The sequence below is a fragment of the Coenobita brevimanus genome, chromosome 66 (genome assembly GCF_032717465.1).
Source record: "Coenobita brevimanus isolate Jiangsu-jjx chromosome 66, ASM3271746v2, whole genome shotgun sequence".
Classification (NCBI taxonomy): domain Eukaryota; kingdom Metazoa; phylum Arthropoda; class Malacostraca; order Decapoda; family Coenobitidae; genus Coenobita; species Coenobita brevimanus.
The window spans coordinates 25,317,337-25,332,550 of NC_137019.1; the positions used below are offsets into that span (position 1 = coordinate 25,317,337).

General features: G+C 41.1%; 1 protein-coding gene across 1 annotated transcript in view; it reads left to right on the plus strand.

Annotated features, from left to right (window-relative positions):
- Positions 1–11,115, plus strand: part of LOC145405314 (alpha-(1,3)-fucosyltransferase C-like) — a 69,330-nt gene extending 58,215 nt beyond the window's left edge. Inside the window, exon 6 of the mRNA XM_080276735.1 lies at positions 10,780–11,115. Within this exon, the coding sequence (XP_080132861.1) occupies positions 10,780–11,029 (250 nt within the window). The 3' untranslated portion in view covers positions 11,030–11,115. The remainder of the gene's footprint in view (positions 1–10,779) is intronic.
- Positions 11,116–15,214: the final 4,099 nt, after the last annotated feature.

Consider the following 15,214-nt stretch of genomic DNA (forward strand, 5'->3'; position numbering starts at 1 on the left):
CTGTCACAACCTTCTTTCTGATCGTCAGTGTAGGTTCCGTTAGGGACGCTCCACTGGCGATCTTCTCACCTACCTTTCAGATTGCGAGTCATTCTCCTTTCGGGACTTTGGCAAAAGCTTTGCCATTGCACTTGACATCTCAAAGGCTTTCGATCGAGGCTGGCATAAACCTTTAATTTCCAAACTGCCCCCTCACGGTGTCTATCCTTTGTGCCTTCATTTATAGCTTCCTTTTTGGTCGTTCTATAGCCTCTGTTGTAGACGGCCATCGTTCTTCTAGATCTATCAACAGTGGTGTTCCTCAGGGCTCTGTCCTAACACCAACTCTCTTCCTTTTATTCATCAACGATCTTCTAAGCTGTACATCTAACCCTATCCACTCGTACGCTGATGATTCCACCCTTCCCCTTTCCATTCGGTTCCCACAACGTCCATTTCAGCAGTTACATCAACAAACAAGGGATGAAGCTATGACATTCCAAATGTCTGACTTGTCTCGTATCTCTGAGTAAGGTAAAAATAATCTTGTTGTTTTTAATGCATCAGAGACTCAGTTTTTACACCTATCAACCCGACAGAATCTTCCACAGTACCCACTAATGTTTAATAATATCCAGGTCAATCCAGCATCATCCTTGAACATGCTTGGGGTTTCATTCACTCGGGATTTATCTTGGAAAGATCATATTACATCTCTGGTAAAATCTGCTTGCAAGAGATTAGGTGTGCTAAGCCGACTCCGTACCTTCTTTACCCCTGCACAGTTGTTGATTTCATACACGAGTTTTATTCGACCCTTTGTGGAGTACAACTCATGTGTGGGGAGGCTCCCCACATACAGCTCTTCTCAACAGGGTTGTGTCAAAGGCTTTTCGTCTCATTAACTCTCCTCCTCTTACTGGCTCCCTTCAACCTCTGTCTCTTCGCCACACTGTTGCCTCTTTATCTCTTCTCTATCGCTGCTTCAATGGTCACTGCTCCTCTGAACTGTCTGCTTGCATCCCTCCACCTCTAAGACGGGTGCGTAGCACCCGTCTGGCAACAAACTCTCATCCCTTTTCTGTCCAACTCTCTAATGCAAGAATTAACCATTACTCCTAGTCCTTCACGTATGCAACAGGTCAACTCTGGAACTGTCTCCCTCTGTCTGTATTTGCTACTTCCTATGATCTCCAGTTAGTCTTTCAAACACAGTGTGTACAGGCATTTCCAAATGAACGGAACTTGAATTTGGCTCTCTTTTGTACTGTTTTTTTTTTTTTTCTTGGAAGGAACTGTTTTCCGGACTCCTAGTCTTTGGTTCCTTCTTCCTCGCATAAAAAAAAAAATGTGAGTGAGGTGGAGGGGTTGAGAGGGCCGGGGAGACTGGAGATAAGATGGAAGGATGGAGTGAAGAGGTATATGAGAGAGAGGGTGTGAGCTGGGTTGAAGGCAGCGAAATTTGCGGGGAACAGGGCGACATGGAGGCGATATGTTGTATAGCCACCCCTGACGAGATTAAGGCGTTTGGTTATAGACAAATAGTTAGATGTTCGAGTAGTGGAACAATGGAATAGGCTGTCAGCATCAGTACTTAGTGCAAAACCTGTTGACATGTTTAAAATTTGGCTAGACAAATATTTTGAGACAATAGCCTGTAACTAAACGAGTCTTGGTCATTTCCAGGTTGAAGCGTATGCTGGTGACTGCGAGGTGGTTGTTTAATATTGAGCACATTTAGCGACTGTGTATGCTCTTTCTTTTACATCTCTGTAAATATTACAAATAAGCGTAGTCGTGCCTTTTCTGCCACTCCTATATAATTTCAATTCATGTTCTTTCTAATACGCAAGATGCTTTTTTTTCTGTCATTTTAACCGGATGATGTGGTGGGTGAGGCAGAGCCGGGTTTTTTTTTTTTCTATTCTTTTCTCTTGCACCCTTGTTAGATCTTCGGAGAACTGGTCCTTTATTTTTCCCCCAACAGATAACCTCGTCATAGGCCAACAGGCTTCCTGTGATCTGTACTTCCTACGTACTCCTGTTCTTACCTAATTGTTCTTACCTAATTGTATCTTTACAGGAATGAGTCAAGCTCGTACTGTCCCGTGTCTTAAACCATATTTATCGTACATATCATTAAATTTGTGAATTGTTTTGGCACACACTATTTCATTCGGTAGTGCATTCCATTGATCAATTGCTCTGTTTGGGAAACTGAATTTCCTTACGTCTTTATCATCTCTCTTATTATGCAGTTTTTTGCAGTGTCCTCTTGCTGATGCTTCTCCATATGTTAAGTAATCATTTATGTCTATTTTCTCCTTCCCTGACATGCACTTATATAGCATTATCATGTCACCTCTTTTCCTTCTCTCCCGTAGTGTTGGTAGATTCAGTTTATTTAGTCTTTCTTCGTAGCTTAGGTCCCTTAAGCTTGGTATCTATCTTGTAGCGGCCCTTTGAACTTTTTCAGTCTTGTCTATGTGTTTTTTGAGATGAGGACTCCAGACTACTGATGCATATTCCAGGGTTGGTCTAATGAATGATGTTATTATCCTTCTTAGCATGTCTTCATTTATGTATCTGAATGCTATTCTCATATTTGCAAGCAGTGTATACATGTTCCGTACCTTCTCGCTGATGTGGTCAACCGGAGATAGTCTGTTATTGATAACCACACCTAGGTCCTTCTCTCTTTCTGATGTGTATAAGGTTTTATTTCCTAACGTATAATCCCAATCAGGTCTTTTTCCACTTTTACCAAACTTGATTACATGACACTTGTCCACATTGAATTCCATTTGCCATGTATTACTCCATTCATGAAGTTTATTTAATTCTTCTTGTAGCTCTTTACAAGAGTCTGTGTTAGTAATTCTCCTTTGTATTTTTGCATCATCTGCAAACATATTTAGATAGCTCTCATTTCCAGTGTTACTGTTTATATCGTTTATTTACACTAAAAACATGATTGATGCCAGCACTGAACCCTATGGTACTCCACTAGTCACTTCTTTCCATGATGAGTAGTTTCCTCTTAGTACTGTTCTCATTTCTCTTTTTATGAGAAAATCTTGCATCCAACAAAACAGTTTGCCTCGAATTCCTCCTTGATGATACAGTTTCCATGAAAGTCTTTGGTGTGGTACTGTGTCAAAAGCTTACTTGAAATCTAAATACTGTCCACCCATCCTTCTCTTTCGTGTACTGTGTTTGTTACTCTGTCATAGTAGCTCAACAGATTAGTAACACATGATTTTCCTTCTCTGAAACCAAACTGTCTTTCTGTTATCATACTGTGTTCTTCTAGATGATTTACCCAAGCTTTTCTTATAAGCTTTTCTAATACCTTGCTTACAACACTGGTCAGTGATACTGGTCGGTTGAGTGGATTTTGTCTATTTCCTTTCTTGAATAAGGGGACAATATTTGCTTTTTTCCAAATATCAGGTAGTTTACCTTGACTCAAGGATTTCTTGAAAATTAAAAATAATGGTTTACTTAACTCTTTTGCACATTCTCGTAGTACCCAACATGAAATTTCATCAGGACCACTTGCTTTTCCTCTGTCTAATTGACTTAACTCCTCCTGTATTACTTTTTCTTCTATTTGTATATCTGGTAGTATGTGTGGACATGTATGTTCCACACAGTCCTTCTCAAAAAATTTTTCTTCTGTAAAAACTAATTGGAAATTCTTATTTAGTGCTTCACAAATATCTTTCTCTTGTCTATAAGTGATTCCCTCGTCCGTAATGGATTGCATTATATCTTTTATTTTGGTTTTGCTTCTGATGTAGCTGTAAAACAGCTTTGGTTGATCACTACTTTTATTTATTATATCCTCCTCAAACTGTTTTTGGGTTTCCCTCCTTATTCTTGTATAATCGTTTCTTGCCTGTTTGTAATTATTATACGCCCTTTCACTAGTGTGTCTTCTGTATCTATTCCACAACAAATCTCTTCTTTCTTTTGAATTTTTATATTCTGTATTGAACCATTTCTGTATTTTCTTATCTGCTTCTTTATGCTGTGGGATGTACTTCTGGATTCCTATTTCATAAAATTCACAGAGTTTTTTATATACAGCATTTAAATCTTGTCCTCTAAGCTCATTTTCCCAATCAATTTCTAAGAAATACTTCTTTAGGTCTTGATAATTTCCCTTTTTATAGTTTAGGTTCTTTTTGTAACTTTCATTGCTGTTAACTATGTCATATGCTATCGTGAAGTTGTAATTTAGTACTGCATGATCGCTTTTGCCGAGTGGAGGGTGATATATTAAACTGTCAATATCATTTTCTTGCCTAGTAAATATTACATCTAGCACTGAAGGTACATCAAGTCCTCTTTTTCTGGTGGTTTCCCTCACATGTTGCGTTAGCAAAAACTCTTGTACGAGATCCAGGAGCTTTTGGTCCCAACAGCTTTCTTGGCTAATTATATCTAGAGTATTCCAATTTATATTTGTATTAAAATCTCCAGTTGGTATAATTCTTTCCGATTTCTCTTCCATTTTATGTAGTAATGATCTTAACTCTGAATTGTACTCTCTGCCAGGTTCTCATATTCGTCTCTTTCCCATGTGTTTTATCTGGGTGGCATGTACAAATTGGCTACAATTACTTTCCCTTCAGATGTGTTGATCTCTAGTGCAATCAGTTCTACTTGTGATGGTATATCTAGTTTTATTTCATTGACTTTTAGATTTTTCTTAGTTAATATTATAATTCCTCCTCCTTTTTTTAAATTTCTGTCTCTTCTCCATATATTGTATTCCTCTAAGTTTAGTATGTCATTGGATATCCTTGGTGTTAATTTTGTTTCAGTTAGGCATATTATTTGTGGTTCATTTTCTCTGACATAATCATTCATCTCTAGTAATTTAGATACCATTCCATCCACATTTGAGTACATCAACTTTATCATCTTGTTTATATACTTGTCATGACATGGTTCTACTACCTTCCTCCTTTTTCTTCCATCCTGTTTGTGTACCACTTTCGTACCTGCAATCCTATTACTTTGTAAAAAAAAAAAATCTTCTTCTCCTCTTCTGATCTTCCCTCATTTTTTGTTTTTGCTTCCTTCCTCTTCTCTTTCAGTAATTCTAGTTCCTCGTGTGTTAGGCATCTTTTTTTTCCATACATATTTGAACTCTTTTTCCATAAGATTCTTTGCATTTTTTAGTATCCTCTCCACAGTGTTTACGCTCTGGAAAGTCACCTTTAGAGGTTTTGTCTTGCTTTTCTCCTATTTCCCTAACTTTTTGTGTTCCTCTATATCTTTACTATAGATTTCCTCTGATACTTCTTTCAGTAAGCTCATTTCATTTGCCATCCCCTTTTTGTCTCTTGTGATCTTGTTTTTTACTTCTTCCCCTTCTATCCTGTGTGTGTGTGTGTGTGTGTGTGTGCTAAAAAGCTGCCAGATTACTATGATACTGCGTCCCATAGCTCTAATACACAGTGTATCAGAATGGGTGCATTTACATACGCTTAAAATGTCTGTGCCTAATTGTAAAGGCACAGTGACCCAGACACTGAAGCATCACATCCATAAGCTGTGATATATGAAGGAAAACCTGGTGGCGGAACATTATTAAACCACAGTATTCTTACGATCACCTTGGACGGGCAAAGATGTACTGTAGATTTATTTCATTCTCCAACGAAGTTGGACAGAGGTCATGTATTGACCGGTGTCTGTCTGTGTGCAAAACATCTCAGAAAGTTGCTATCGGATTGGATAGGTCGGCAGTGGGTCAAAGAAGAGATGGTTAGATTTGAAGGGAATATGGATCTGGATGCAGGAATAAATTGTAAATTTTATTGGCGTTGGCTAAGCCATGCGTTTTCTGAGATTACATAGCAGGGCAGATTAAGGTCATAGACTTGGCTGATTATGTGAGAGGAAAAAGAATTAGCAGCAGTCAATAATTATAAATGGCATTGTCGTTGGAGGAGGTATGTGCCCTCTCAGTAGGTGCTAATACCATATAAACTCTGAAAATATGGAATTAAGGAAATTACTGATGGAGAGAATAGGTATGAAAAGGACGATGAAAAGTGTGTGTATGGGGGAATTTTATCTAACATGACGTAACATGTATAAAAAATTTATAAACTTCTATCTTGAACTATGATTTTCCTATTTCAGTCAGTACTCAAAAGTAGCATGCTCGATTTGTCTAAAGCTAAATGGTACTTTAATTTCCCGAATTGTGGTAATACGAAAACTTTGTCAAGCAGATATTCTTGGTCACAGGTTGAATCATTAGCAAGAAGCGGTGCCAAGGCACAGCAAATCCTTCCTCGGCAGTCATTTTAGTGCTGACGTATAAACACACCAGGATATCTAGTTAAAGATGTCACATATCAAATTTGGAGTAAATCGGATGAAAACTGACGATTTTATGTCCATTTGATATTTTAGGCCCGATCCACCTGACATTGACCCCCTCTACCGCTAATTGGAAGGGTGACCCCCCCCCTGGTGTAATGAGATATGTTACAAGATCTATCTATCTATCTATCTATCTATCTATCTATAGCCCGACGCCTTAATCCCGCAAAGGGTGGCCGCAGACAAAAGGCCTCCAAGTCGCTCTGTCACCCACCATTTGACTACCCTCCCCCCAACTCACCCCCCCTCCCTCATATACCTCTCTACTCCGTCCCTCCACCTCATCCTCGGTCTACCTCTCCCTCTCCCTCCCTCCACCTCACCTACATACACCCTCTTAGTCCGTCTTTCATTCTCCATTCTCTTCACATGTCCAAACCACCTCAGTGTATTTCTCCTAATCTTCTCAATCACATCCACATCCACCCCACAACGTTCCTTCACTTCTTCATTCGTCAACTTGTCCCTCCACGTCACTCCACATGCTCCCCTCAAGTAACTCATTTCCACTGCTCTCACTCTTGACTTGTTCCCCTCTTGCAAGGTTCACGCCTCGCTTCCATACGTCAGGGTAGGGATCACAATACTATCATCCAGTGACTTCTTAACTTCCATACTCACCTCCCTATTCCTCATCACTGCTTTCAGTGTACCAACAACCTTCCTTCCCTGCTGTACCCATTCACGCACTTCATCCCCCAAAGTCCCATCCTTACTCATCACACTACCCAAGTACTTGAATGCACTCACATTCTCCATATCCTCACCATCCAACCTCAGTGCACACTCTGTGACTTCATTCCTCTCAAACACCATTACTTTTGTTTACATTAACTTTCAGATTCCTCCTCCTACACACTGTCCCAAATTCATTCACCAAACCTTGCAACTCCCATTCATCTTCACACAACAATACTGTATCATCAGCAAACAGCAACACCGGAATCTTCCAAATCTCACCCTCATTCATTAGAGCCACCCCCATATCCACAGCCCTACCTTGCACCTCCTTTACAACCCCATCCATGTATATATTAAACAGCCATGAAGACATCACACAACCCTGTTTCAGTCCCACATTGAGATCAAAGAACTCACTCAGCTCACCATCCACTCGCACCATAGCCCTAGCTCCCTCGTACATACTCTTCACAGCACCCAACAATTTCCTCTCCACTCCATATATTCTTAATACCTTCCACATACCTTGCCTATCTATTCTGTCATAAGCTTTCTCCAAGTCCATGAAGGCAGCATACACTTTCCTTCCCTTCTCTAGATACTTCTACACTAAACATCTTAGAACAAATATCTGATCTACACACCCTTTTCCCTTCCTAAATCCCCCTTGTTCTTCTCCAACTAGCTCCTCTGTCATATGCCTAACCCTATCAATGAGTATTCTACCATATAAATTACCAGTCACACTAAGTAGGTAAATACCCCTATGGTTACCACATACTTCTCTCTCTCCTTTTCCTTTGTATAAAGGAACAATTATACCTGATTTCCAGTCCTTTGGAACCCCTCCCTCTTCCCAAGCCAATCTACACAACTTCCATATCCACTCCACAACAATCTCACCCCCATACCTAAGCATTTCACCACACACTCCATCAATTCCTGGGGCCTTTCCCAACTTAATCTTCTTCATCGCTTCCACTACTTCCGCCCTACTGATCTCTTCCTCCCTCCTCTCATCTCTTCTTCTCCCAGCCATTCCCCGACCATTTATACTCGCACTGCTCTCACTCTCTACATTCAACAAATCCTCAAAGTGATCTTTCCATCTCAGTTTCTTTCTCTTCTCCACCAACAATCTATTATTCCTATCTTTCACTCCCCTACTATTTCCCCTTCCACACTGCCTTACTTTCTTTACTTCCTTCCAAAACAACTTCTTACTCTCCCTCCATTTCACACTCAGATTCCTCCCAGACTTTTCATTCACTTTCTTACTCTTCTTCACAAGTCTCTTAACCTCCCTTCTCCTGCTCACATATACCTCTCTCTTCTCTCTCTCATCTTCTCCCCTACCTCTACTTGCTAACCATTCACTATATGCCTTCTTCTTTTGTTCCACAGCTCGTTTCACCTCATCATTCCACCATGCTGTCCCTTGCACACCCTTGCATCTCCTCCTCACACCACAAACACTGCGCCTATCTCTTCCGTGTATATCTTACATACATCTTCCACCCCTTCCATCTGCTCTAGCTCATACCTTCCCAATCTTTCTTCCACTGTGCTCTTATACTCTGTCATTTTCTCACTATCTTGCAATTTCTACACTCTTCTCACAGGAGCTGCTTCCTCCTGTCTTCCCCTTCGTCTCCTCAACCACTTTCTTTGCAGCTCTACCTTGGCCATCACTAAGTGATGGTCTGAAACTCCATTCCCCCACCCTCTCCACACTCTTGCATCCAACACTTGTCTTCTCATTCGTTCATCCACACACACGTAGTCTATCATTGCCTTTCATTCAACAAGTTCACCATCCATCCTCCTCATTACTCCCCATGTTAACCAGTGGATCATCTTATGACGAAAGTAGGTGTTGGCTATTGCCAACTCCTTACAAGCACAGATGTCCACCAAAGCACTACCATTCCCATCTACTTCAGCTGGCACACTCCACTGACCAACCACTCCATCCACTCATACATTCCCAACTTTGCCATTCATGTCTCCAATCAACAGCACTTTCTCGCTCCTCTCAAACTTGTCCATACATTCTTCTACTCTCGCCCAAAACTCATCTTTCACTCTTGCCACTCGATCCTCTGTCTGGGCATATACACATACAATCGCCCACGCTTGTATACCTACTTTCATCCTCTCCCATACAATCCTTGCACCCACTGTTCCATACTCTCTTATATTCTCCTTCCACTTCTTGCTTATCATCAGACATACTACCTCTCTTGCATTCTCATTCTCATTGACTCCCGCACATTTACCTAAACCATATCCCCATTCTCTCACCCTTTCACCTTTCCATTTAGTTTCAGTCAATCCATATATATCCACTTTTGCATCCTCAAGCACATGAACAATCTCTCTCTCTTTCACTTCATCATTCACTCCTCTCACATGCATGTTCCCACCCTCAGAATGTCCTTCGTCCGTTCCTTAGTCGTCAACGTATGGTCCGTCCGGGTCCGAGGCGCTTTTTTCGCTTTTTTATTTAGTTCTTTTTACGGGGTGGGGCACTAACCCACCACCAACCCTTTTAGTCGCCTCGTACAACAAGCAGGGATACTGGGGGAATATTCTTGAAACCCCCCTACCCCCAGGGGTTACAAGATGCAGGGAGTTATTGCGAAAAACGAATTCTTACCTTTTTTTTTTTTTTTTACATTTCTTAGGCCTACAGCCTAGACCTTGGCCCAATTTGGCCCAAATTTTAGTCAGGTGATCAGAAGGTCATAGCCCAGCTTCCCTGTAGTTTTAGTCAAAATCGCACAATTAGTTTTCGCATAAAGTTGTTAACAGAGATAGACTGACAAACAAACAAACAGACAAACCGAGTGAAAACAATACCCGTCCCCAAGCCCCTCCGGGGCGGGGACGGGTAATAATATTTACATCTTTGCTTTTAATATTTACTTGGGGAACAATGATACAACACCAAAATACTGGTTAATATTTAGTGTTAGGATATAGGTTATATATGTGTTCAGATACGATCCAAAAGACAATGCTAGACGATTACGTGTATCCAGAGAGGCGCTTTAAACACGGGACAAAAAAATAAAAATCAAGGACTTCAGTAAGTTTAAGTCGAACCTATCATTTAATGACTTGAAGCTATCACTGAAACCACTTGAAACAAGTGCTAAAAGGATACCAACTTTGATATAAGATATTGGTGTTGAATAAGTGCACCTTACAAAAGCCCGTGTTACAATAAGTGTTGAAAATAAACACTTTCTGTGTGACTATTTCATTGTTACCAAATTCTCATCATAAGTATATTCTAATTATATTTAATTAAGTGCTTTACATCCTACACTTTTTTTTATTATACTTTCACCTTACTCTTTCTCACAGAAATATACAGTACTGTAAACATTTCTGTCTCTTTTTTTCCTCTGGACGATTTTGTTAAGCTCAGGAGATAATTTTGGAACAGAAAAAAGTTAAATAAATCCTTCATTAATCCCTTCACTCACCCATACTCCCCTTACAGCTCACCTCACCTGAATAAAATCGTCTGGCAGTAACAAGATCGTGCTAAAAATAACGTGCTCGGACCGAATGGATTAACCCCTTGAATTACTGCTTATCTTTCAAACTTCTCGATAAAGCAATTTCCCCAGAAACATAACTCCATACAACTGTCTGTATGGTCAGTGTATCAGATTTTTGCACTTTTCGTGTTGCCCTCAGGTACCATCTGTGGCGCGGGTACTTCAAGGCCTACGTTCGGGGAAGTTTGTGCGAGCTGTGCCATCTCGTCCACACTTCCACCACACCCAGCCATCACACTCAAATAGCCCGATGGTTCGTGGGGAGCAGCATGTGTCAAAGGGTGCCCAGAAACTTGTTCAACGACCCCCAGAACCCAGACGCGTGGAAAGTCCTGATCAACAGCACCGCAAGAAATGTGTCCTGGCCAGATAACCACACGCGTGACTAGCACGGGACGAAACTACATTGACTGCATGTGGAATTCAGTGACTACTGTTACTTGTGTTGAGGTTAGGTTGTCATGTAGGTTTAAAAGTTTTTGATGCTGTGTGCAGATTGTTGTGCATTCTTAATGATGACATCCAACTACTTTTTTTTTTTTTTTTTTTTACCCTTTTCGCGTATGTGTGTCCACTTGTCTTTTCCCAGATCACTTACTGCGTCGCAAAGTGTTGATATTGTTGGATTCTATGAGTTTTCTTTGGGATATTGATGACGACGTATATTTTAAATATTTTATTCTTGCTAGTGCCAGACGATTTTATTCAGCTTGGGATGATCTGGCGTCGTATGAGTTAAAAACTCCCCCTAACTGCTCTCCGCCACATTAACGAGTTTCAGCAGCAAACGTGAGCAGAATATTAGGCATCTCTGATAGCGTGTACTAGATGCATATTTTAAATTCCACTCGGATACCTTTTGCAGTAAAGAGGGTAATAAAGGTTATATGAACCTCACCATTTTTAAAGGTCTCTCCTAGCAAGAATTTTAAATAAAAGTAGTCATCGCAGCGAAGGGTTAATTGTAAAGGTTATGTATTCACCCTTGTTTGTTTGTTCTCTTGTTTGTCCGCGATATCTCAAAAAGTTATTCATGAATCTCAACGAAATGTATGGTTATGTGGGTCATGGGCCAAGGAGGAGTTGATAAAATTTTGGTGCTGATCTGAGTTCAAGTCCCTGTTCAGGACGTTTTTCTAAATTTGTCCACAAGATATCTCAAAAGCTATTGAAGAATTTGAATGAAATTTTGTGACTATGTGAGTCGTGGGCCAAGGCAGAATGTACTTTTTGGTGGTGATCTGAGTTGTCTGGTACGGTATAGGCTTTGGCGGAGGTATGCGCCCTCTGATAAGCTTTACTTGTTATGACTATACGTTTGTGATAGGTGAGTTTCCCCGCCATCCACTCACTCGATGAAATGCTGCCTTCTAGACACTAAGTGACAAGTTACATGGTCTCTTGCAAACCAGGAAACTCTTTTTTAATGTTGAGCGGTAACCAAACAACATAATTTCTGGTGGTGTAGTGGATTTAGATGCTCCAACCAGATTAATGGTTTATACCCGAGAAAGGTTGGAGTTTATAGCCCACATGATGCCACTCACGGGCGTGAGGCTGGTCACTCTCGCCTTAAAAGTTGGGACAAAGTAGCCTTGTCGCAGATTCCTATGCTGCTGATTATATATATATATATATATATATATATATATATATATATATATATATATATATATATATATATATATATATATATATATATATATATATATATATATATATATATATATATATATATATATATATATATATATATATATACCTAATATACCTAGGTTGCTTCCCTCAAGGAAAGGGAGGTAGCCGAGACAGGACGACACACTTGCCAATTTACTCATCCATACAAACACATTCATTCGCATCTTAGCCCCAAAGGGGAGAACGGACAGATCCTCACCGCACCACACCGCACAAGGGTCAACTGTGCAATGCAATCAGTGACATCCGCAGCAGAGCCCGACAGCAGAACTGGTTTACCCCTGCCACATCATAACAGACCCATCCCCTTACCCGCACCTGACCTGACTAGATGATCAGACCAAATGCGGGAGAATATCCCCTCAGGGCTGCGTCATCACTTATTCATTCACAATTTCTCTCCATTTATTTCTGACACGCACAGCCACTCTTCCTTGCTCAACAGACATCCCTCTCGCATCCAGCGCTCTCTTCACACTGTCCATCCATCCTATTCGTGGTCTTCCTCTCAGCCTTACACCTCTCACATCAGATCTAGTAATCTTTTTCACCAATCGCTCATTATCCATTCTCTCCATATGCCCAAGCCATCGCAACACCCTCTGCTCAACTCTACCAGCCATCTCCCGAACAACTCCAGTTCTCCTTCGCGCTTCATTATTTCACACTTGATCCATACACGTCACTCCACACACTCCTCAGACACCTCATCTCCATTACATTCAAACTTTTCCTCTCTGCTACACCCATATTCCATGTTTCAGCCCCATATAATGCAGTCGGTACCATAACACCCTCATACAACCTTCTCTTTACATCCATTCTAAGTGAACGACATCTAAACACTTTTTTCATTCCTCCCAGCACCTTTCCTACTTCATTTATTCTAAACTTCACTTCTGCATCTATTCTTCCATCCACAGCAACATGTGACCCTAGATATTTAAAACACTCTACCTTCTCAAGCAACTCGCCATTCAAAGCTATACCATCTACCAACCTCGTACACTTCATCACTTTATTCTTATTCTCATTTACTTTCAATTTTCTTCTTTCACACACCCTTCCAAACTCCTCTACCAACTGTCTCAATCTCTCCTCTGAATCAGCCACCAGTGCAGTATCATCTGCAAACAGCAGCTGCTTCAGATTCCATTCTCCACCATCAACATTCACCAGACTCAGACCTCCACCTAAAACTCTTGCATTCACCTCCCTTACAACACCATCCATGTAAATATTAAACAACGAAGGCGACATCACACATCCCTGTCGCAGCCCCACTCTCACAGGAAACCAGTCACTCACAGCATTTCCCACTCTTACACACGCTCTACTATTAACATAAAAACTTTTCACCTCTTTTAATAACCTACCATCAAGTCCATACAATCTTAAAACAGTCCACAAAGCCTCCCTATCAATTCTATCATACGCTTTCTCTAAATCCATGAATGCCCAAAACACATCCTTGCCTTTCGCTAAATACTTTTCACACACTTGTCTCACAGCAAACACCTGATCCACGCGTCCCCTCCCTCTCCTAAAGCCACACTGCTCTTCACCAATCACTCCCTCTGTACTCTCTCTAACTCTCATAATTAACACTCTGCCATAAACCTTACCAACAACACTCAACAGACTTATACCCCTAAAGCTAGTACATTCATACTTATCACCCTTGCCTTTATACAACGGGACCACACATACACTTGCTCAGTCAATTGGCACCATACCTTTCACAAAGCACACATTCAACAATCTTACTAACCAGTCAACAATGGTCACTCCACCACCTTTCAGCACACCCATCCATACCTGCAGCTTTCCCTGTTTTCATCTCCTTTACTGCCTTCTCCACTTCCTCCTTCGTGATCAAAGAATCATTCAACTTTCCCAACACATTTATTCCTTGCACCCTTCCATCTGCCACAATCTCAGCCACCCTTTCCTCCTCTACATTTAACAATCTTTCAAAATACTCTGCCCATCTCTTCCTTACTGCATCCATCTCAATTAACATCCTTCCATCCTCTGCTTTTACTCGTTCTTCCATCCCAGACTCTCCCTTTTGCACCCTTTTCACCTCCTTCCAAAACATTTTCTTATTCTGTTGAAAATTCTCTGTAAGCCGCCTACCCCACCTCTCATCTGCTGCCACTTTATCACGCACAGCCCTTCTCGCCCTATTCCTCTTTTCCTAATACCTTTCATAGGACATCTCATCCTTCCTCTGCAGCCACACTTCATATGCACGTCTCTTCTCAGCCACAGCCATACTTACTTCCTCGCACCACCATTCACTTCCTTTTCTTACACCACCACCCACACGTCTCACACCACACATCTCTTCTGCATGCCCCACCACAGCACTCTTAAACAACTGCCATTCCTCCTCCACACTGCCATTTTCCTGATCTTTCAGTGCGTTCCACTCATCTTTCAATTTCTCCTGATACTCTATCTTTTTCTCTCTTTTACTCGTATCCAACTCACTTTCAAAACCTCCCTGCCACACCTAACCCTCCTAGCTCTCACCTACTCTTAACTTTCCCTCTACCAGATAGTGGTCAGACATACCTCCACTCTCCCCTCTCAGAACTCTCACATCCAACAATCTTCCTATTACATTCCTAGACACAACCACATAGCCCATCAAAGCTCTATCAACAACCCTTCCACCCTCCTGTCTCACCCATGTATACTTATAAATATCTTTCTTCTCAAACAGCGTATTTCCAATCACCATCTCTCGCTCAACACACATCGCTATCATTCGTTCCCCATTTTCATTTCTTCCAGGCACACCATGCATACCAACAACACCTTCAACTGCTACATTTCCCACTCTAGCATTCAGATCTCCCATCATTACC